Source organism: Diabrotica virgifera, chromosome 2 (genome assembly GCF_917563875.1).
Source record: "Diabrotica virgifera virgifera chromosome 2, PGI_DIABVI_V3a".
Taxonomy (NCBI): Eukaryota; Metazoa; Arthropoda; class Insecta; order Coleoptera; family Chrysomelidae; genus Diabrotica; species Diabrotica virgifera.
The window spans coordinates 179,591,198-179,616,112 of NC_065444.1; the positions used below are offsets into that span (position 1 = coordinate 179,591,198).

Sequence of the window (24,915 nt, forward strand, 5' to 3'; positions counted from 1 at the left end):
ATGAAAAAGGTTATTCCAATTAAGTTGATGTAAAGCGGAATTAACTTTAAAGAAATCTGTAACTGTTATAGTCTTTGTATACATTTTGTTAAGACTTTTCGATAAGTTAAACTGAATGTGGAAAGTTATCACTGCATGATCGGATTTTCCAATTGGAGAAGATATGTCTATCGTTGAAATTAATTGTTCTTCGTTTGTAATTACCAGGTCGACCGTTGATGGTTGATTATTAAGTCTAAATCTAGTAGGTTTGGTGATAAGTTGCGACAGGTTGGAATTTATAATAAAATTTTTAAATAAATTATGAGAGCTAACACCGTCAGTTAACGAAATAGCTGGCCATGAGATATCGGGAAAGTTAAAGTCACCTACGATAACAAGATTGTCAAGAAGTGATATTTCCTCAAGTAATTCAATAAAAAGATTATCAGTTCCTGGTTGGGTATCAGGGGGACGATACAAGCAAATTAGATTCATGGTAAATGAATTTCTGGTGATAGTCAGGTGAAGAATATCTAATCCGGCAGTCTGAATATCTTTAGCACAAATAGAAAAGTTATTAGTAATTAACTCCGAAAGATAAATACAGACCCCACCTCCTACGCGATTTTGTCGGTCTTTACGATAAATAGTGTAACTAGGTATGGCAATTAAAGAGTCAGGAATATTATTATTCAACCAACTTTCAGCTATACAGATAATATGAGGTGTTATTAATTGAATATTACATACAAATTCAGTAAATTTAGCATTAAGTGAAGCAATGTTTGTATAAAGAAGTAGCCAATCGTTGAACATAGAGGAGTTTGGGTCAATGGCGAAATGTAGTAATTTTAGGAATGCCTTGGATGTACTTAATTGTCAAGTCCCGTTCACCATTGTTTTTTCTAGTTTCCAGTTCGCTTCGAAGGTCTTTCAGACGTTGTTGTTGAATTGGAGTTTTGTCGTCAATTATGGAGAAGGATTCAGTGTCTTTATCTTCTAAAAGCTTGGATTTGTTGCGTAGAATTTGTTTAGCAAAATAGTCGGAAGACATAACCACTTTTAACATACGAGGGAAACGTTGATTTGGTTTGCCAACCCTGTAAAAACTCAGCGGAGTTTCTTGACACCCAACAGAACTCAATACCGATGTAATAACATTATTGTCATGATCTTTTTTAGCCTGAGATGTAGAACCCACTTCGGGGACGCCTCTGATTAACACATTTTTGGCTCTTGTAATACGATCAACAGCTTCGTTAGCTATATTATCCGCAAATTCTACTGATTTAAGAGAGTCAATCTGCTTCAATTTTTCATTTAATTCGGCCAGTTTATTATCAAATGCATCCATTTTACTGTTAATATCTAATTTGATATCAGATAAAAGATCCTTAATTTGAGAAATGTTAGCAACGTTTGTGTTACAAGAGTTGCACAGAATACAAATACCACGAACTTTCTGTCTGGTTACCCGATCGTCAAGTGAAACCTCTGTGCAGCCGATGTGAATTTGTCGTTTACATCCATCGCACTGAAGTTTTCGATCGTTGGCAGGTATCGGTTTTAAACAATTCCCACAATTAGGTGACGTAGGCATTGTAAAGTTTTTACTGTGAATATGCTGATAAGGTTTACGAATATGATAAAATGTACTCACAAAAACTGTTCCAAAAGGCACTTTAGATTGCAAATTTTACACTGACTAATTAGCACTTTTTGTAGAGTTTATTGCACTTAATAGGATAGTTTATGTCTAATGAATTAATAATTAGTATGTTATACAAAATCAAACGATTTGTTCGGAGCTACGAAATACGTGGCGATTGACTTGCCAGTAGCCAAATCGAAAAAAGCCATTGCAGCCATTCAAGAAATGAGATGGACAGGAACGGGCATTATGCAAAAAAAAGAACATGATATCTATTACAGCTGCAACCCGAACCGATATAAGTTCGGAACTGCGTTCCTAGTATCAAAGAAAATAAAAAAATATTATTGGTTTTAAAGCCATAAATGATCGGTTATGCATCCCTCGAATAAAAGGAAAATTTTTCAACATATGCCTGATCAACGTGCACGCGCCAACGAGGAAAAAGACGAAGAAATTAAAGATTTATTCTACGAAGACTTCGAAAGAGCATATGATAACTGTGCAAAAAATGACAATAATCATTGGACACATGAACGCCCAGATAGGAAAGGAGATATGCTACCAAGATTATATTGGTAAACACAACCTTCACGACGTTACTAATGACAATGGCTCAAGACTTATTAGTATGGCAGCTTACAAAGACTTAATTGTGTGAAGTACGTTTTAATCATAAGAATATCCATAAAGCAACTTGGATATCACCAAATGGACACACCACTACAGTTCAAATTGACCATCTTATAATTTACAGAAGGCACTTTACAAACCTAATGGACGTCAGACGTTTGGAAGTTTATTAATTATGTTTTAAAATGAGACCTTCTAAAGCTCATTTGCATGCGTAGGAGCCGAATTACGATCGATAAAGCTTCGAAAAATACTTATTTTGTAATTTGCATTGTGCACTTAATTTACAATATCGTGAGTTCTAATTGTTGGATTTAAGTATAGTAAACGATTTTTTCTTCAGTTTTCATAAATTTTATTTGAAATTTTTTTTTATCTCTTTTAGTTTAGGAGCCATAGCCTTATAAACAATTAAATTATTTATAACAATCTTTTGACCACTCGGATCGAAATCCACTCTCGAAATTCGTAATCAGCAATCAAAAATCCATAAGAAACCATAAGAAATCCATCAGAATTGAAAAGGACACGGTGACCCCTCTGGCGCCTTAACTATTCTCTTTTTGGATTAGTATCGACTACCTTATCTGATAATATTCTAACTTAACAGTTAGATCTAATCGCTAGGACCAATTTTTTGCTTATGTTTTTATACTATCAAATTTAATAATGTTGAGAATGTTGAACCTTTTTCTAGTTTAATGTCCCTATTAATTTAAGACCATCGGTACATAATTCGCAATTATTTTACGGGTATTCCTACTTTTTCTGTCTTTATACGGCAAATTACGTGTAGTAAAATTCATACTGGTATGGATATGTAAGCATTAGTAGAATGTCATTCTACTTGAAAATGTCATCATTAATTTAAAGAGATGGCTTTTGAATGTTCTTGGATAACTGTTATTTTTATAGTTGCCAATTATTATTTCAGTTAATAAATGTGATTATTTCATTCATAGGAGATTCTGACCAATAGAAAGCTAAAGAAATCTGAATTAAATCGTTTTTGATAATTGCCCGTCGTTAAGTATATTACGTCAGATGCCCTCCGTTGCTACGAAAAAATACATTCGGTGACATTAATGACAATTAATCTTTTAAAAATTATAAAAGTGATGACTTTCAATCGTCAAATATTTATAAAAACTTTGTGTTTAATTGTACTTACATAAATAAATTACAATAAAATTTTGGTTTTGAACCGTTTTATTCATGAAATAATCGCAACAAATTGTACTCGAACTCTAAAATTAATATAGAATTTTTGCCCTCGTGACACTTCGACATAATTTCACTCGCCTTTGGGTGTGAGTGAAATTAAAACTGTCACAGTGTCACTCGGGAAAAATTCAATAATTTTAGAGCTCTCGTGCAATTACTACTGATTATTTCATTCATAGGAGATTCTGACCAATAGAAAACTACAGAAATCTAAATTAAATCGATAATTTTTGATAATTTCCCGTCGTTAAATATATTACGTCAGATGCCCTTCGTTGCTACGAAAAAGTACATTCAGTGACGTTAATGACAATTAATGTTTTAAAAATTATAAAAGTGATGACTTTCAACCGTCAAATTAATATTTATAACAACTGTTTGTTTAATTGTACTAATTTGTACTTACATATATAAATTACAATAAAATTTTGGTTTTGAACAATTTTATTCATGAAATAATCGCAACAAATTACACTTGATTTCTAAAATTAATATAGAATTTTAGAGCTCTTGTGCAATTACTACTGATAATTTTTTCACTAACTATGTATTCAGTGATTGTAATAATTTATATGTACAACAACTAATACTCAATCGAGAAAAGAGAAAAGGTGTTTCCTTAATAATATATTGTTACTATGGAACGCTTACAATTTTGAACATCTTTAACAACAAAATACTTGGATCACAAAATATGTTATCCTGATGTATTCTCTGTCAAAAATAATACACAATAAATAACTTTTTATTAAGTTCACGTCTTAAATCAATTATTTATCAAATACACTGTATATCAATATTATTTATTTAATCAACAACTCAAAATATTCCCGATGCCATGTCAAATATTTAAAATTGTCACTGATTGTCACTGTCTTACTGACAGTATGCTGACAATATTCTATTCGACTGAGTGCGTTGTATGACAAAGATAGATTTGGAAATATTACCACGGACATTGTGTTCATTTTTTTCGAATCCTGAAAAAACCAATAAATATTTTTGAAAAATTTAAACGCAGAATGAAAGACTATATTATTACCGAGGGCCGAAAGTCCCTTAGAATAAATAAAAAGTTTATTTTGAATGAGATATTTTAAATTAAATATCACACTAAATTTTCCCTTAGTTTCTCACCCCTGTAATTTATTAAAATAAACATAGAAGTTCTCAGGGACTTTCGGCTCTCGCCAATAACGTAATATTTAATTCTGCGTTTAAATTTTTCAAAAATACTTATTAGTTTTCTCAGGATTCGAAAAAAATGAATCCCCATTTGAATAGAATTGCAGCCGAAAATACGTACCCATCCTCTTAATGCGCATTTTTGGGTTAAAATACGATTATTGTATATTAGTACTGCAAATCAATAGCTGTTATAGTAGTTAATATTATAAAATCTATCAGTTTCTTAATCAATAAGTTAATAAGTTAATAAATAATCAATATTTTTCTGCAAGTAGAATAATTAACGAATCATAATCTAGGTTTATCGAAGTATTGATATTAAAATTCAGAGGTACCAAAGGTTACCTAAGGAGATGTGCACACTGAGAAAATATTTTATTGATTTACAAGAACAACTGATTATCATAACGACGACCTTGGGTTTACCGTCTGAGTTATTTTCGTACTTCTTAATTAAACACATAATACATACATTCAAAAATAGTAAAGTGGATTAGTTTGGAATACCTTGTTTGGAATAATAAGTGTGGCCTTTAAAATGGAAGATTGCGTATTGAAAAACATCTATAAATATACAGGGTTATTCACCTAAGAGTGTCGATTCAAATCAAAAACTATACTAAAATTGCAATAAAGATGCACTAGAAATCAACAAACCAAGACACGTTGAATATTACGAGGAGAACTCCCTAATCATGATTTACAATATATAAACTTTGTGAATCATGATTTGGGATTTACAACCTATAAAAAACTACTAGTTGTGATATTTTTTATTTTGATAACGACGTCCGAAGTGGAAGTCGAAACGTCAATAAAATTATTTTTCAAGTTAAATTGTGGCCTATTTCCCAATTAGAATAGTAAATTAATATTAAATAGCACACGAAAAACAATTCACCACATTTGACACTGCTGTTATTGTTTTTCAGTACTATTAGATAACAGCTAAAACAAGGAAGATAATTATTGCTATATCAATAAACTTACGGAAAGGTACATAAATAAAATATTACCTATATTAAAGTGAAATATTTAATCAATTTGGTAAAGTTATTATTAACATTAGAAAAAATTTGATTTTCCATGCAGATCATACTTTACATTGGATTTACATGTTGAACCTTCCAGAAAATAGAACGAGATCTAAGCTTTTTTCCTTCATATAGAACATGAATGGATGGTCTGCATTAAAGGTGTAGGCAATCTTCTGAGGAATTTTTAGAAGTAGCATTCGATCTATGGCACCCACTAAAAATCAAAACGGTTATACCACATAAACTGAAGGAAAATATTTGACGATCTTGTGCTGTACTCCAACATACTTCATGATTTAATGTTATGAAATCAGCTGAGGTAATTTATTTTATTTTTGATATATTATATCAGATTTCTATCTCTATCAATTTATTTAATCTGGTCTTTGGAAATAATTGTAAGGAACAGCAGAATAGAAACGCAAGGTACGATATACCATAACGAGCATCAATGCATGGCCTACTCTGACGATTTTACACTGCTAGCAAAAACGAACAACAAATTAAAGAAAATCATGAGAAGATTAGTGAGAGAGTCAAAAAAATTCGGCCTAGAAATAAATGAAGGAACCACTAAATACAAGATGCTAGGATATACAGAAGGAGAACCTGAAGATATGCTAAAGTTAACAGCGTTCGATAAAAAGAGTATAAACTTAAACGAGTAAAGCACTTTATATATCTAGGTGCCACAATAGACGAAAAAGGACACGACCAAAATAAACTAAACCACAGCATAGCTACAGGTAACCGAAAGTTGGCAATTTAATAAAATACTAAAGTCAAACTACGTATCCAGAAGAAAACCAGACGAAAACCAGAATATACAAAACCGTATTAAGAACAACAGTCACCTACGGATGTGAGACAGACATTGGTGCTAAATAAAACAGAAGAAGAAATGAGAAAAAGGTGGAAACGGAAGGTACTGAGAGCTATTTCCGGGGGGAAAATACGGAAGACAAATATTATAAAATCTATCAGTTTGTTAATCAATAAGTATTAATCAATATTTTTGTGTATAGATAGTTAATTAACGAATTATAAAAATGTAGTTTTATCGAAGTAATGATACATTCATTGATACCAAAGGTCACCTAAGGAGATGTGCACACTAGGGTGGGCCGTTGAGGCCCACGAAAGAAATACAAAAAAAAATTTATTTTGCGAAAAATCGATTTTATGTAATTCCTCAAGTTCTTTGTTTATAACAAACTTATCGACATCCGGATCAACTGTTACCCAAAAAATTCGTGTACTACGGGTCAAAATACATAAAAAAACTTGGGCAAGTCCATCTAAATAAAGGAGCCCGTAGCACCCCCCCCCCCCCTGGCCACAGCACTAATTTGTTTATAAGCCAAAAAATTGTTTATAACTTTAAAACATTGCTGAGGCTGCTTAAATAATCCTATTTTAATTATGTAAAGTGCATTAGATAGGTGGAGTACAATTGACAAATCTTTGTATGTTCTAGTTTTTGTTGTGCAAGATTTTAAAAAATTTTAATTTTTTAAAAAAGTTTAGATTGCAAAATTATTATGCAAAATCTAGTAGTAAGTCAATTTTAATGAAATTTGGTGTACGGTTTTAGCACATTACAAAAGTTTTCTAAGCGAATTAGGAAGGTTCCAAATGTAACCTAAGTGATGGAATATCACTGAATAAAGACAGGCTTGTTTTGCCCCCTTATTTTATATTTATTGCTACTTTGCGGCAAGGGTGTTAAATTAAGACATTTTTAACCAATCGCATCTGATAGAAAGTTTAATTATCTTTGTTTTATTCCTATAGGACTTTGTTCTAAAATGAATAGTTTTAAAGTTATAAGCAAAAAAATAGAAAAAAAAAACGAAATTTTTTGAAATTTTTAAATATTTTATTTTTTTTAATAATGTTCCGGGCATATTTGAGAAGGAGCATAAATCAATTACATATTATTAACGAAGTTATCACCTCACTTTATCCGCAAAAATCCGAATGCCACCTCTCACATCCACCTAAAAACAGATCCTTACTGGTCTATAAGATCGTCACTGCGAAAATCGTCAGCTGATGATTCTACTTTTGAAAATAAAGCTAAGATAGAGTTTCGCAAACATACAGTCGTTCTCCAAGAGGCCTGAAAATGCACGTGGTCCACTGGTACTGCTATCCAGTTGTTCAAATATATGTATTAAAGGCAACTTGTTGGCAGATAAGCCACTGCAGGGACCTTTCGATTTTATTCTCCAGTAGGTAACAATATAATAGCTTCTTTACGCCTGTATTTATGACAGTACCGTTCAGTACAGAAGCGTTGACGTCCAAGCTTACGTTATTTTAGAAGTGAAATAACGATTGGTAATGTTAACTTTTTTACACTATCGTATATTTTATTTGAGTATATCATCACATTTTTTGAAGTAGGTTTCTTAATTAATTTTTGTCTATTTATTATTTAGTGGCGACATAGCCAAATAAAGTATACGTTAGTATATAAGGTATACATGAACCAGCCACGACAATACAGATTTTATTTAAACTTTTTTTGGGGTACAAAATAAATAATCCTGATATTTCAAAAATTAGATAATAAAAAAATATGAAGATCTGTGTTTGAAAAAGTTAATTTTTTTTATTTTTTCCACTGCCACAATGACGTTTTATATTAAAATAATATAGAACCTTTGTGGCAGTGAAGAAAAATATTTTTAGCTACTCATTTTGGGCTTTAAATTTGTGTTTTAGTACAACGCAACTTTTTTGACCTCAGGTGTTGTTATTTTACAGAAAAAAAAATTTCGGCCCACCCTAGTGCACACTGAGAAAATATTAACTGATTTACAAGAAAAACTTATTATCATAACGACGACCTTGGGTTACCGTCGAGTTATTTTTGTACTTCTTAATTAAATGCATAATAGATGCATTCAAGAATAGTTAAGTGGATTAGTCTGGAATAAGTGTGGCCTTTAAAATGGGGATTTACAATGTATGAAAAAACTACTAGTTGTGATATATTTTATTTTGATAATGACGTCCGAAGTGGAAGCCGAAACGTCAATAAAATTCTTTTTAAGTTAAATTGGGGCTTATTTCCCAATTAGAATAGTAAATTAATATTAAATCGCACACGAAAAACAATTCATTAAAATTGACATTGCCGTTATTGTTCTGCAATACTATTAACAGCTAAAACAGGGAAGATAATTATTGCTATATCATTAAATTTACGGAAAGGTACATAAATAAAATATTATATAAAGATGAGATATTTAATCAAATTTGGTAAAGTTATTATTAAAATACAATATATTTTCCATACAGCTCATATTTTACATTTGATTTACATGTTGAACCTTCCAGAAAATAGAACGAGATCTAAGCTTTTTTCCTTCATATAAAACATGAATGGATGGTCTGCATTAAAGGTGTAGACAATCTTCTGAGGAGTTTTTAGAAGTAGTATTCGATTTATGACACCCGCTAAAAATCAAATCGATTATAGCCACATAAACTGAAAGAAAATATTTGACGATCTTGCTGTACTCCAACATATTTCACGATTTAATGTTATGAAATCAGCTGAGGTAATTTATTTTATTTTTGATATATTATATAAGATTTCTATCTCTATCAACATATTTAATCTGGTTTTTGGAAATAATTGTAAGGAACAGCAGGATCGAAACACAAGGAACGATGTACCGTAAAGGCGAATTTAGACTATTCACTTTAGATGTACACTGTGGATGATTCATCTGCAATGAAAGGTATAAACATACTCTTCATCTACATTTCATCCAAGATGCACATTCAAAGTAAACAATGAACAAAGTAGAAGGTGTTCCTACTTTTGATGAAATTATTGGATGATTCTTCCACAATGAACCAACCACTAGTGTAAATAAAGTGTAACATTGTTTTTTTTTTCGGTATTTTTGTCATAAATATATTTTGATACCTACGTAAAATGACTTTTCAGTGGAAAGATGAACATATTATGCATATATTTCTAGAAATATATCGTAATCATGAGTGCTTGTGGAATAATAAATCTGAGGACTACCATAAAATAAATATTTTTTGTGAAAATGCAAACCGGTCCCTTCTAAAACAGCTACGTTTATCTGGATTAAATATAGGCGACATAATATCAAAAATAAAAACTATCCACACTCGCTATTATTGTTGAGTTAGCAAAAATTAGGAAGTCAGAAAAGAGTGAGTCCTTTCTCGTTGATAACAAGATTTTATCACAAAATCAGTTCGGCTTTTTAAATAATAAATGTACCACCGATGCCATGTTTTCTGTACTACATGAGGTTTATCAAGCATTAAACAATAATCTCCACACTGCCACTGTTTTTTGTGATTATGCCAAAGCTTTTGATTGTGTTCATCATGACATTTTGATAAAGAAACTAGATTTCTATGGAATTCGAGGTATTTCTTCGAACTGGTTTCAATCATACTTGGATAATAGGAAACAACTGGTTAGAGCAAATGATACAGTCTCAAAAATGTTGTATGTGGGGTACCACAAGGTTCAGTATTGGGTCCTCTACTTTTCCTTATCTTTATTAATGACATCACTAGTTTAAAAATAATCGATGGAAAAGTTTTTCTTTTTGCTGACGATACCAGTATCACTTGGAGCAACTCAAATACCGCAACTCTTCATGCTACTATAACTTCTGATCTACTCACAATAAAATCCTGGTCAGATTCTAATTTACTCTCTTTTAACGTAGATAAAACAGTAGCATTACCCAATAAAGGAACTCTTCAACCTTTACCTCTTCATAATAGCCAGATCAGTACCGTTGATTCTGTAGTTTCTTCGTATTTTTTTAGAGAGCAACCTTAAATGGTCCCTTCATATCAATGTGTTAAGCAAGAATCTATCCTCAGCTTGCTTTGCAATAAGATCTGTCTCGAAGGAAATGGATTTAGCCTCTTCCAAAATACCATACTTTTCATTGTTCGAGTCCCATCTTCGATATGGTCTGCCTTTTTGGGGTTCTGGTACAGCTGCCTAATCCGATGTTATTTTTAAATTACAAAAAAGAGCAATAAGATATATATTTGGCCTCAGAAGAACAACACATTGCAGAAGCTACTTCAAAGATCACAGAATTCTAACATTAGCTTCTTTATATATTTTAGAAACTGTTTGCTTAATTCGTAAACATCTACATGTCTTTCCAGCAAGACCTAGACATGACTATTCCACCAGAAATTCTACTTTTGACATCTATTTACCGATCCCGTCCAGTGAGTTAGTAAAGAAATCTATATTATATTCTGCAAAATTCTCTACAACATCTTTCCCCAAGTTCCGTAAAATGACAGAAGCCTATTTATCTGAAAGACCATATTATTCAATAGCAGAGTTTCTTAACCAATAACTAAGAAATTACAGTATCCTTATGTATAAGTAGAATCTTGCAGCAGTCATATGCAGCAGCATAACTTATTAAATTACTTATTAAATTTCTTACTAAGGTAGATTACGCAATTTGCATTTTTTTTTTAATTTTGCAATAGATTGTTACTGATTTTTTTTCACTTTATTATGTTTTATTTATATTGACGATTTGTATAATTTTAGTAAATTGTATTTGTTATTGTTTTTATTTATGATTCTTGTAAGCTTTGTCTATAAAATTGTTAAATTTTTCATGACAATAAAGCAGATTTCTATTCTATTCTATAGTTGAGCAGAAACCGCTGATGTTTATACTCCTCGTTTATTGTGGTTGAAAGAGGCAAACTCCCTGATTTTTTTCTAATTTTCAACATTCTTCTAGTAATGCTTTACTTATTAACTCTACGCCAGGACTATTCGCCATTTTGAAAAGACTGTGAAATCAATTCCGTCAGTGAAAATGTAAATTGCTGACCTTTTTAATCTACACTTTCACTATTCATCTATCATCCGCAGTGTACATGTAAAGTGAATAAGTCTAAATTCGTCTTAACGAGCATCATTGCATGGCCTACTCCGACGACTTCACGCTCTAGCAAAAACGAACAACGAATTAAAGAAAATCATGAGAAGATTAGTGAGAGCGGCAAAAAAATTCGGCCTAGAAATAAATGAAGGAACCACTAAATACAAGGTGCTAGGATATACAGAAAGAGAACCTGAAGATATGCTAAAGTCAACAGCGTTAGATAGAAAAGAGTATAATGTTGAATGGACTGCATTGAGAGTTCATTTTAAATGAAGTAAAAGAGTATAAATTTAAACGAGTAAAGCACTTTACATATCTAGGGTCCATAATAGACGAAAAAGGACACGATCAAAATTAACAAAAGTACAGGATAGCGACAGGTAACCCAAGGGTCGCAAAAATTCGGAAGACGGTTAGCAAAGAAGAACCAATCAAGAATTAACTATGCTTTACAAGGAACCAAGTATAACAATATACACAAAGACACAGTCACATAGAATCAGGTGGGCAGGTTATGTCGGGAGAATGGATATGGCAAGAATTCCAGAGAAGGTATTGCTAAAAAGATCAGCTGGAACAAGGAGACGAGGTAGACCAAGAAACAGATGGCAAGAAAAGTTTCAGGGTGATATAGGATCGATGGAAATTACAGACTGGAAAATGAAGGCAAAAAATAGGATATAGTGGAGAACCATAATGCAGCAATTTTTACTAAATATAAAATAAAATTATATATAACATATTATATACATATAGTATCATGTATACAGAGAGAGTCTGTAATTTGGAATAAATTCAATATCTTAAATACTAATCGTTTTTTTTTTAAATGCTCGGACCCATCGATTAATAATTCAAATTGTCCTTTTTGACATACAACAATAATGTATACAGGGTGTCCCAATTTAGAGATGTGACGTCATCTTTACTTTTCTTAAATAAATGGTAACACGGTCATTTTGATAGCTATTTTGATAGGGTGTGTAAAGTTATACATAACTGCAAAAATATCAAATTTTTATTCTCTACCATTTACAAGATAATAAAAAATAACAAAGTTATGTCTGTAATTTGGAATAAATTCAATAATTCAAATACTAATTGTTTTCTTGAAAAATGCTCAGACCCATCGATCAGTATTTCAAATTGTCATTTTTGACATATATAAAGAATGTATACAGTGTGTCCCAATTTAGAGATATGACGTCATCGTTGATTTTCTTAAATGGCAACACTGTCATTTTGATAACTATTTTAATAGGGTGTGTAAAGTTATACATAACTGCAAAATTTCAAATTTTTATTCCCTACCATTTACAAGATAATAAAAAATAACAAAGTTATGAAAAACAAGTAATCAAATAATAATTGAATTTAATTATTTCAATCAAGCAAATGTTCATAATGTTGCCCATTGACTATTTTACAGTAATTGAGGCAACATTATGAGCATTTGTTTAATTGAAATAATTAAATTCAATATTATTATTTGATTACTTGTTTTTCATAACTTTGTTAGTTTTTATTATCTTGTAAATGGTAGGCAATAAAAATTTGAAATTTTGCAGATATGTAAACCTTAACACACCCTATCAAAATAGCTATCAAAATGACAGTATTGCTATTTAAGAAAATCAACGATGACGTCATATATCTAAATTGGGACATCCTGTTTACATTATTCTTGTATGTCAAAAATGACAATTTGAAATACTAATCGACGGGTCTGAGCATTTTTCAAAAAAACAATTAGTATTTGAATTATTGAATTTATTCCAAATTACTGACAAAACTTTGTTATTGTTTATTATCTTGTAAAAGGTACCCAGAGAATAAAAATTTGATATTTTGCAGTTATGTATAACTTTACACACCCTATCAAAATAGCTATCAAAATGACAGTGTTGCCATTTAAGAACATCAACGATTACGTCATATCTCTAAATTGGGACACATTGTATACATTATTATTGTATGTCAAAAAGGACAATTTGAAATACTAATCGACGGGTCTGAGCATTTTTCAAAAAAACGAGTAATATTTGAGATATTGAATTTATTCCAAATTACAGACTCTCTCTGTATAGAATTGTAAAATTGTAATTGTAAAACTATTTTTCTACGAGCGTGCAAAAATGTCTACTTTGGCGCACGCGTTTTAGTTTAGAAAGTTTTACTTTTCCGCGCGCGTTTTAAATTTTCGTACGCGTTTTACTTTCCGCACGCGTTTTACTTTTCCGCACGCGTTTAGATATTTTAATATGGCCTTAAAATAATTATAATACATGCAATAAACTAATATTTAGATATTATTTACTATTTTATTTCAAATATATCTTATTGTGTTCCTGTTTTAATGAAATTACGCGACAATTCGATGAAATAAAAACTATTTTGACGGTAGACAATAACAGTCGTTTTGAATCATCGTCATGAAAACTAAGATCGTCGTCATGCTAACTAATTATATTGAAAGTTTGGTTTTGACAACCTTGTCAAAGAATTAATTTGTGTATGTATTTTGATATTAATTAAATTAATTGATTAGGATTTGGTCATTTTTTAAAGACTTATAGAAAAAATATTGTTCCTAACTCTTGCAGAAAGTCGCTTTTCCGCACTCAACTGCTTGTCGAACTCCCGCTTCGTGTCGTTCGGCAAACTGCAGTCGCGTGCTAAAAAGTATGACTTTCTGCACTTGCTAGGAATAACAACTATTTCTCTAGGGAGATGAGCCTTGGAACTAGGCCTCTTTCTTCAATAATTATCACATAAAGAGACAGGATTTAAAGAAGAATTTATTTTATTCTTAATATAGGGTAACGATGGTAACTGTGAAGCAGAATTTCCGAGACGTATTGGCAGTGCTGTTTTTGTGACGGTATGCGACGGTACGCCGTACCGGCACCTCTTGGGACAAAAAATAAAAAAAAACAAAAAGATTATAGACAAACCCCTGAATTTTTTCCTTGCTCCCAAATAACTTTAAAACGCCCTTACTGAGGCTAAATTTAAAAAGTTTTCGCCAGGGCGTACTCCCCTTATGAGCACTCCCCAGATCCCCCGGAACATGTGTACCGGAACCTATATTGTTACGAAAACAGCGCTGCGTATTGGTATGGCAAAAAATGCGATGAGTCGCCTACCTAAAGTTTGGAAAGACAGATCTATCTCTCAAAATATCAAACTGAGACTGGTGAATGCCCTTGTGTTCTCAATATTTCTATACGGAGCAGAGACTTGGAATATTCGCGCGTGCAAGCGCCAAAAAATTGATGCCTTTGAGATGTGGTGCTGGAGAAGAATGCTGCGCATACCTTGGACAGCTCATAGGACAAACGTTTCCATTCTAAACCAACTCAATCTTAAAAAAAATGCTGTCCACAATATGTCTGCAACGAATTCTGCAATTCTTTGGTCACGTGGTTCGCAGAGGTGACGACAGTTTGGAGAGATTAATTATTTTTTCTGGAAACGTTCCGGGGAGAAGAACAAGAGGACGACCACCAACTAGATGGTCTGACCAAATAAAGCATTCAGCTGGAAACTCATTCTGCGAAGCTCTTAGAGCAGCTGAAGATAGAGACCAATGGAGAAACATTGTTAGGAATATTGGAAGAAATCACGATCCTTAGTAATGGGGAAACGACAGGAGAGAGATAGGGTTAGTTAATGGGAGGAATATGAACTAGTTATGAGAACTCTAGGACATTTTGGACTTTTACTTCAAGACACCATAGAAACAAATAATATACATAAACGCGAATAGATAGGTTACTACACGATTTTTAAAAGATTTTTATTACAGGTTTTATTAAAGTACGTTATCAAGTTATGTGATCATATTACTGGACAAGTAGTATGCTCATTGTATTAATTATATTGACCACTTAAATATAACTTAAATAATAATATTATCTTCGGTAGAAAATAAAACTTTAACTATTTATAGGTCTGGATCCCGCGTATGAAAAAAAGTTGATTAATAGCAACCAATGAAAATTTGTTATTAGCTTAAGGATGTCTAGTCGGACAAACTTTGATATATAGGAACACTGAAACAGGGGAAGTTTTAATTGTGGAACAGGTTAAAAATTTGGAAGGAACGGTCAGACCACGAAAACGTCACATGTATTTTGTCCGACAGAACTTTCAATTGATTTGTTATCCTTTCATTAAGCTTTCATGCAAAAATCAGACTGCTATTTATCACCTGTCATAATTCCTGTCATTTGACATGTTCTACGTGTTCCACTCATTAAAATGTCCATTTGGTGATAAATAGCAGTCTGATTTTTGCATTAGATTTTAATGAAAGGGTAACAAATCAATTGGAAGTTCTGTCGGACAAAATACATGTGACGTTTTCGTGGTATGACCGTTCCAAATTTTTAACCTGTTCCACAATTAAAACTTCCCCTGTTCCAGTGTTCCCATATATAAAAGTTTGTCCGACTAGACACCCTTATGCTATTAACAAATTTTCAGCTTGCTATTAATCAACTTTTTTTTATACGCGGGATCCAGACCTATTAATTCTCACAAATAACTAAACAAATTAGATGCTGAAAACTATAAAAAAAATCATAGATTATTTTTGCTGAATAAAAATATAAGAAACTGATATGATCTTTACCGTCTAAGATAGTCTGCTTGTACCGATTTTAAAGGTCCAAGTCTTTACTCCAAGATAGAGGAAGTACAAGATAGAATTTGACAAAACTGACTTGGTTTCTGATACTGTAGGTTTCCTAATAGTAGCCCAAGTGTATTTCACTACTGTCGCCTTGTTCTATAGGTTTATCGTAGTTAGTAGGATTGTCGTAAGTACGTTTGTCTATGTCAAAAAGTGGGGGTTTCGGTCTATGATCATGATCATGATATTGGTTTTTCTTCTGGGCTATCTTCTAACTCCATTGTATCATCAGCGTGTCTTATATTGGATGGGGCTTACGGTTTATTTTGGAACCTTATTTTGCACATTCTAGTGTTCGTTATAAGATGCAATTTAAACAGTTATCAAGTAGAATGGCCAATAGGGCACATCCATATCTTACTCTACGCTTAATGGTGGTGTTGGACATTTTTCCAGTCTGATTGATTCATATCGTGTGTCAATATTGTCCATTTTCATCTTGAATTTCCATTTTAAAAGTGTGTGACACTGTCAAAAAGCGTAGTGTGTCTAATACTGAAATAAATACTTCTTCTCTCTGACATCTTCTTTCTTCTTTCAAGTATACTTAGGGCAACAATCTAATAACGTATTCTTTTAGTGCAAATAAATGCAAAAATGTGTTTACTGGAATTTCAAGGCCACTACATTTTGGAAGAAATGAATATGAATAGAAAATTTAAAAATAGAAAACTTTAATAGTTATTTATTATATAAGTGTTAACATTACACGTTTAAGGCACGCATGTGAAAGTTTGCAGATTGAGCGATAGCGAGTTCTGCAATTCACATGAGTGCCTTAAAAATGTACTTTTTAACACGCATATCATACCATGTTTTTTCTACAAACGTAATTACAGGACAATATCTACAAAAACTTTTACTTGAACTTGACTGACATTCCATTTTTATATTTTTTTGACATTACATCAAAATTGTCTATACGGTCAATACGAACTGCAGTGCCTTAAAAATATTTTTTCTACGAGCGTGCAAAAATGTATACTTTCGCGCACGCATTTTAGTTTAGAAAGTTTCACTTTTCCGCACGCGTGTTACTTTTCCGCACGCGTTTGTTACTTTTCCGCACGCGTGTTAATTTAGATATGTTAATATGGCATTAAAGTAATTATAATACATGCAATAAACTAATATTTAGATATTATTTACTAATTTATTTCAAATATATCTTATTGTGTTCCTGTTCTAATGAAATTAACGCGACAATTCGATAAAATAAAATTATTTTGACATAATATTCGAAAGTCAAATTGGTAGACAATAACAGTCGTTTTGAGTCATCGTCATGGAAACCAAGATCGTCGTCATGCTAACTAATTATATTGAAAGTTTGGTTTTGACAACCTTGTCAAAGAATTAATTCGTGTATGTATTTTCATATTAATTAAATTAATTGATTTAGATTTGGTAATTTTTTAAAGACTCTTAAAAAAAATTGTTCCTAACTCTTGCAGAAAGTCTCTTTTCCGCACTCGACTGCTTGCCGAACTTCCGCTTCGCGTCGTTCGGCAAACTGCAGTCGCGTGCGGAAAACAATGACTTTCTGCACTTGTTAGGAAAATAACTATTAAAGCACTAGTGCCGTAAAGTAGCATTTTTAACGCTCGTATGGAGTGCTAAAAATTGCAATTTTAACACGGTTGTAGAAAAAAATATATTAACTATAATTAGTATAAATCTAACTATTTGATGTTTTGACTTCCGTACTAGAGTTCGGTTTTACAACTTATTTGTTTTAAAATAATAAATGTGCACGTTTACAAAAGCTACTGATGACGCCTGAAATGGTAGAAACAGCCTGTCTAGCGGGTGTGCAACCCTCTGAATCGAAAACAAGCAAAACCATCATTTATTATTTTATTTCCTTTACTCGGTTTGAGTACTGAAAGTTCCTCTGCTGTCTTTTTCCTAGACGAATGAAGGCGCAATGTGATCGTTTCCCTTTCGTTTTCTATATTCGTCGTCTGCCGTCTTCTTAATTGAAAAAGTCGCAGAAAAAGGATGTACCAGTAAGAACTTTCAACGCGAAAAGTCTCAGGTTTAAATGACTATTTACGAATTTAATTTTATTAAAATTGTGGATTCTGCATCTGAGACTCTTCAACTTGTTATTTGTTTTAGTTAAAGATACTATTTTGAATTGTTAACTTGCATCGCAAAAAACTAGTAATATATTTTCATAATTTAGTCTTTTATGCTTCACTTGTTAATTTAATTTGTTTACTATCTGCTTATTTGAAGTAGAAAGGTATACAAAGTCAAGGCACTCAATATTTTTCAATACGAAGAAAAATATTGAAAGCAAAGGCTTATTCTGAATAATCAAAACTAATATCAATGGGGTATTATGAAAAAAAAATCAAGTTAATCGAAAAATTTATTCGAATAGGCCGATAGCTGCGTAGTATGCAGGCCGATGGACAATTGGACACACACACACACATACATTTAGATACCGCTTAAAATGTATAGAAGAAGCAAAAGTACTAAAAGGCTACGTCAAAAATATATTCTACTTACATCATTAGGGATAGGTATGATACTCCACAGTACATTGTTCTTTTTGGAAGATGATTACAAGCACTTAAAAATAGTCTTAGCTGCTTCGTTTGAGCGATTCTACCACTTTCTGAAAAAATTTAGAGTGCAGGTTGGACGCATTTCCGCTTCGCGAGTCATTAACATTTTTACGTTGTCGGACTAAGCAGAGGCGGCTCTAAATGTGACGGACAAGATATCGACAATCTTTATTAATTATATATAAGTAGGTACTTCAAATTTAAAATTAAGAAAAGTTTTCACTCTCATGGCATATAAAAACAACATAATGCTATTCTACACTCCACCAGAATAAAAACAACGGGAACCTTCTCTGGTTACACCTCCGAGGCTTCTACAATATGCAAGCCATACGGATGCTGAGACTAAGGAAGATGAGGGAATTCTACAATTTACAATTCACGTCCCATCTGCTCAGTTCGGTAAAGTTCCAACGAGAATGGTTGCCTTCGTACTCCAATCAGATTAAATGAAAATCAAACAAAAAATTGAAAATGTTTATTCATTTTTAAAATTAAGAGTTTTATAATAACAAAACTACCGCGCTATAGTGCCATCTTGCGGGTGTCGGACTCTACGATTTTGTTATTATAAAACTATGAATTTTAAATTTTAAAAACTTATATTATTTAATTAATAAAGATTGTCGATCTCTTGTCCGACAAATTTACAGCCGCGTTTCGCGACAATGTAAATATGTTAATGATGCGAGACGCGGAAACGCGTCTAACATGCACTCTAAAAATTTTCAGAAAGTGGTAGACTCGCTCAATCGAAGCAGTTAAGACCATTTTTAAGACTTTTGTAATCATCTTCCAAAAAGGACAATGTACTGTGGACTGTTAGCGTAGGTAATTATTGTTTGCTGAAAAATGTTCATCACCAAATGTTTTAAATCTTTGGATTATAAGTACAGTTGAGTCTCTGAATCTTTACCCGTGCGTCATCATTTAAAGCATACGAAATAAGTCGATGATAAGTCGGAAATTGAGATTTACTAAAGGCAACAGCAAGTTGTGACAAGTGACAGTAAGTGACTTTCTGTTGCGTTTAGTAAATTTCAATTTCCGACTTATCATCGACTTATTTCGTATGCTTTAAATGATGACGCACGGGTAAAGATTCAGGGACTCAACTGTATGTATGCATCGTTTTATAATATGAAAGACAGCCTACGTATCAATTTGGTTCAGAGATGATCTATCATCCCCATACGTACGTTTCGGTCTGTTCAGACATCATCCTCAGTGGTGCTACATGAACACCTCTGAATCGAACGAAACAAAAGTGTCTATTTTTTTATAATTATATAAATAGTTATTTTTGTAATATAAAAACATTAGAGATTATCGGAAGTCATAAATTATTTGGATTGTCATTTTTGATGGTACCTTGAAAAATTATTAAAACATTAAATTTTCTGACGCAAAATCGAGCAAATTGTTTTGATCAAATTTTGTAAAGCTTAACAAATAAGTAAAAAATATATATTTCTAATTCGGGTGCTGTATGTTAAAAGTCTACAGGTATATAAATTTTAATTCAATAAATAATATTAATTTGTAATTTTTTTGTTTAAATATGTACTTACCTTTCAACGGACACAATTTTAAACCAATTTCAAAATAATAATGGTACAAAAATATTCACTATTACTGATGTGAATCAGTCAACTCATGAAGAACAATTAGTGCAGTTAATGATTATGATGATTAACTCGCGGATGGATTAAAAGTTTTACCTCTAATATATTCTTTAAAAGTCTCAAGAAACAAACCAAAAAATTTTATGCTTAGAAATTAATTAATGTCCAACTATTAAAACGAGATGGCTCTGGTAAATTTACGATACATTTGAACGTGAAAGGAGTATATTACAAAGAGGAAGATCCTCATCTAATTGATTTTTGAAAAGACATCCTCACAAATGGAGTTTAATAGAAGTTCATGTAGATAAAACAGATCCAGAGTACTATATTTATATGAGATATTAAACAAGCCTGCGGTGGTTATAGATAGCAATTATAAAACTGAATGTAGATTAAGCAGAATGAATAAAATATTACATCGAGATGTCAATAAAAAGCCCGCAGCTTATCCAATACATAAAATGATCCAGAAATGTATATTCAAACTTTAAGTACGCTACGTAAAAAATATTAATCGATAAAGAAAGGCTTAAAAATAATTTGTAGTGGTGTCATTAATATACAAGGTGTCCCAAAACTAGTGGAACGGTCGAATATTTCACGAACTAAACATCGGATCGAAAAAATGAAAAATACGTGTTCAATCATTTTCAAAAATCTATCCAATGACAACAAACACCAACCACCATTTCACCCCCTGGAGGTGGGGTGGGAGTTAACTTTAAAATCTCAAATGGAAACCCCCAGTTTTTCTTGCAGATTTTAATTCGTTACGTAAAAGTAAGCAACTTTTATTCAAGATATTTTTTCGAACTGTGGATAGATGGCGATATAATTGGGAAAAACGATTTATCCTGATACCATTGGTAAATTATAGAAACGGTCTAATATCTCACGAAATACACTTCCAAATAAGAAACTAAAACACAGGTTTTTAATCTTTTTCGAAAACCTTTCGAATAACGCCAAACGTGACCCTCCGTGGAGAAAAGGGGGGGGGTTGTAACTTTAGAATATTAAATAGCAACCCCCTCCTTTTATTACAGATTCAGATCCGTCATGAAAAATTAAGCAACATTTATTCGAAACATTTTTTAAAATTGTTAATAGATGGCGCTTCAATTGGAAAAATACGATTTATTAGCGCCATCTATCAGAAATTTTAAAAAATGTTTCGAATAAATGTTGCTTAATTTTTTATGACGAATCTGAATCTGCAATTAAAAGTGGGGGTTGCTATTTAATATGCAATTTGATGTTAGTCGATAGGTTTTTGATTTAAGATTAAAAATCTGTTTTTTGGATTCTTATTTGAAAGTGCATTTCGTGAGATATTAGACCGTTTCTATAATTTACATATCAGGATAAATCGTTTTTTCCAATTATAGCGCCATCTATCCACAGTTCGAAGAAATGTCTTGAATAAAAGTTACCTACTTTTACGTAACGAATCCAAATTTGCAAGAAAAATTGGGAGTTTCCATTTGAGATTTTAAAGTTACCCCCCACCCCACCTCCAGGGGGTGTAGTGGGGATTGGTGTTTAGTGTCTTTGGATAGATTTTTGAAAATGATTGAACACGTATTTTTCAGTTTTTCGATCCGATGTTTAGTTCGCGAAATATTCGACCGTTCCGCTACTTTTGGGACACCCTATATATAGTATTTACAGGAATTCATAACACCAGACACAAAAATTTTGTGTGTCTCTTGGATTTGTTAATCATATTTTAAAACAGTAAAACAGTTAGTAATACCTAAGTACTACAATGTGAATTTCGGGACACGTCGAAAAAGAGAATATTAGCATATAATAAAAAACTAAAAAATCATAAAGTATATCGTATAATCATGATATAAATTATTTCCAAATATAAACCAAGGAGTTCTTGATTTGATATTTTTACGGTAATCCTTGATTATGGTTGTTTTCGATTTGATAGGTACATGATTCTGTCATTATGTAAGTTAGTAACTTCTAGGAGAAAGCATGTAAATGTAAAGTGTTTAAAGAACTGGAAAGAACTCAGTAACATGCAATAGTGCAAGCGAAGCAAAATGTGTCTAAAAAAGCAGAGTGTGGCGACAACTGAAAAGTATGTCAGAGTAAAGCAGCTGATAGGTGTGAAAAAGCTCAGCAGCAAACTGGGATAGCCATCATTTTAACAATCTATAACAAGTGTAGCAGTTTTTCTCTCTTTTTAGCGAATACATTTTTTGGTAAAACAAAACAGACTTTTATTTTGTACCTGTTGTCTGAACTTGTAGATGCCGAAATTGGTCGACCGGATTAGAATAAAACCAATTGAGTTTTTCTTTTTTTACCTTTTGAAAATGTATATTTGCTACAGTTGCAACATTTGCTAGAATTAAGTACAAAGTCTATCCTAGTTTGGAAACTTTGCATCGTGCTTAAGAATATGTTGAAGCCTAGCATTTGGTGAATTTAAGTAAATTTGGAAGTATTATCATAATTCTAATATGTATTTCATTAGAATATTGATAAATACTATTTTGAAAACACAGGAAAATTTTGGTTCGAGTACTGTATTATGTTATTTCCTTAAATTATTGCTATGTAATTAGAGGAATTAGAACCAATATTTTCCGTATGTGGAGGAAATATATATTAACAGGTACTACCAATTTTTACTTTTAGCAGTTTTAGCATATTTTCTAGATTACAACAAAAATTTTAAAACTCACAAAACACTAATATTATTTTGAAACTACTGTTTTCACGCATTTTAAAAAGAGCGTGCAATATAAATAGAGAAAAGTAAAAAATATGTATTTATGTAAAATTAGTATTAAGTTTGTAGTAAGTAAGGCTCGTATTTGGGGGAGGGTACAAAAAAATAAAGCTTGTGTCGGACCGACCGAAAGTTTTCCAGTGACGGTAGGTTGACATAAATGTTCTTCGCTGGGTCTATATACCTGGCTAGTCCTATTACGGATATTACTGACAGATAAGGTAAGTGAGGTAGCTCCTTGGTTGAAGGTTTCAATGAATAAGGCATGCATCTGTTTTGAGATGGACGTTGAGAGGTGACTCAAATTTTTTCGCAGAAATTGCTTGAAAATAACTCAAATAATAAAATTGTCCGGAACATTGTTTAAATAATCAAAATGTTAAAATATGAAGAAAAAATTCGATTTTTTTATTGGTTTTTTGACTATAACTTTAAAACTGTTCATTTCTAAGAAAAGTTGTACTAACATAAAAGTTGCGTAATTAAATTTGATATAATATAGATTTAGTTAAAAATTTAAAAAATAGTCACCCTTGTTGCAAAATAGCAATAATTGCGAAAAAACCCATACAAAAACAAGTATTCGCATATTACGTTTTTCAAGCATTTATGCTACACTTAGGACTTTCATATTTTTCCCAGAAAAACTTTATGATACAGTAAAACAACACTGTAAATTTAATTAAGATCGGTTTAATACATTGTGCAAAATAAATTTTGCAATCCAGCTCTCGCCAAAAAAATCATTTCTTTAAAATGTTGCAGGACTGAAAATAAAGCAGATAGCAAGTTGATTTTTTTTTGCTTATCGAGGTGCACTGTATCTTTTATTTGCAATTTGCAAAATTAAAATCGATTAATTACCACGGCATCAGGAAATTTTTTAAATAAACATTAATTTTTGGTGCTACGCGCAGGACAGCGGTGTTCGATTCACACAAGTTGATTGTCACCAAAATTTCTTCCAATCTTTATCTAATATATTATTTTTTTACTCTATATTTTGTTATATTTTAATATTTTAATTCAAAAAAAATTAAACTAATTTTATTATTGTTTGTGATATATTGTTTAAACAATTGCAAATGTTTAAAAATAATAAACTTTTATTCTCTAAGTTAAAATATATGAACAAAGAAAGTTTTTGATAAAAAAAGTGTTATTTCAAAGGATAGAGTATGTGTTTTTATTGTGCAATAAACAAATTTATTTATTTGTATCGAAATGTAATAAAAATTAAAATGTATCAATCATTATCAAAGGCCATTGGAATGCCCAATCAGAGCAAACTCTCCGCTGTCCTGCGCGTAGCACCAACAATTAATGTTTATTTAAAAAAATTCCTGACGCCGTGGTAGTTAATCGATTTTAATTTTACAAATTGCAAATGAAAGGTACAGTACACTTCTATACGCAAAAAAAATGAACTTGATATCTGCTTTATTTTCACATTTTCAGTCCTGTAACATTTTGAAAAATTTTTTTTTTGCGAAAGCTGGATTGCAAAACTTATTTTGCAAAATCTGTTAAACCGATCTTAATGGAATTTACAGTATTATTTTACTATATCACAAAGTTTTTCTGGGTGAAATATGAAGGTCCT

At 31.6% G+C, this 24,915-nt stretch overlaps 1 protein-coding gene across 40 annotated transcripts in view; it reads right to left on the reverse strand.

Moving 5' to 3' along the window:
* Positions 1-24,915, reverse strand: part of LOC114333727 (alaserpin) — a 305,048-nt gene that overhangs the window by 232,943 nt on the left and 47,190 nt on the right. Inside the window, exon 4 of one of the 40 annotated variants that reach the window (XM_028283674.2) lies at positions 5,700-5,929. The exons of 38 other annotated variants lie outside the window; for them this stretch is intronic. In XM_028283674.2, the coding sequence (XP_028139475.1) occupies positions 5,790-5,929 (140 nt within the window). In that variant the 3' untranslated portion in view covers positions 5,700-5,789. Of the gene's footprint in view, positions 1-5,699; positions 5,930-8,953; positions 9,184-24,915 lie in introns of those variants that run through there. One more of the 40 variants, XM_028283675.2, reaches the window with a different exon arrangement.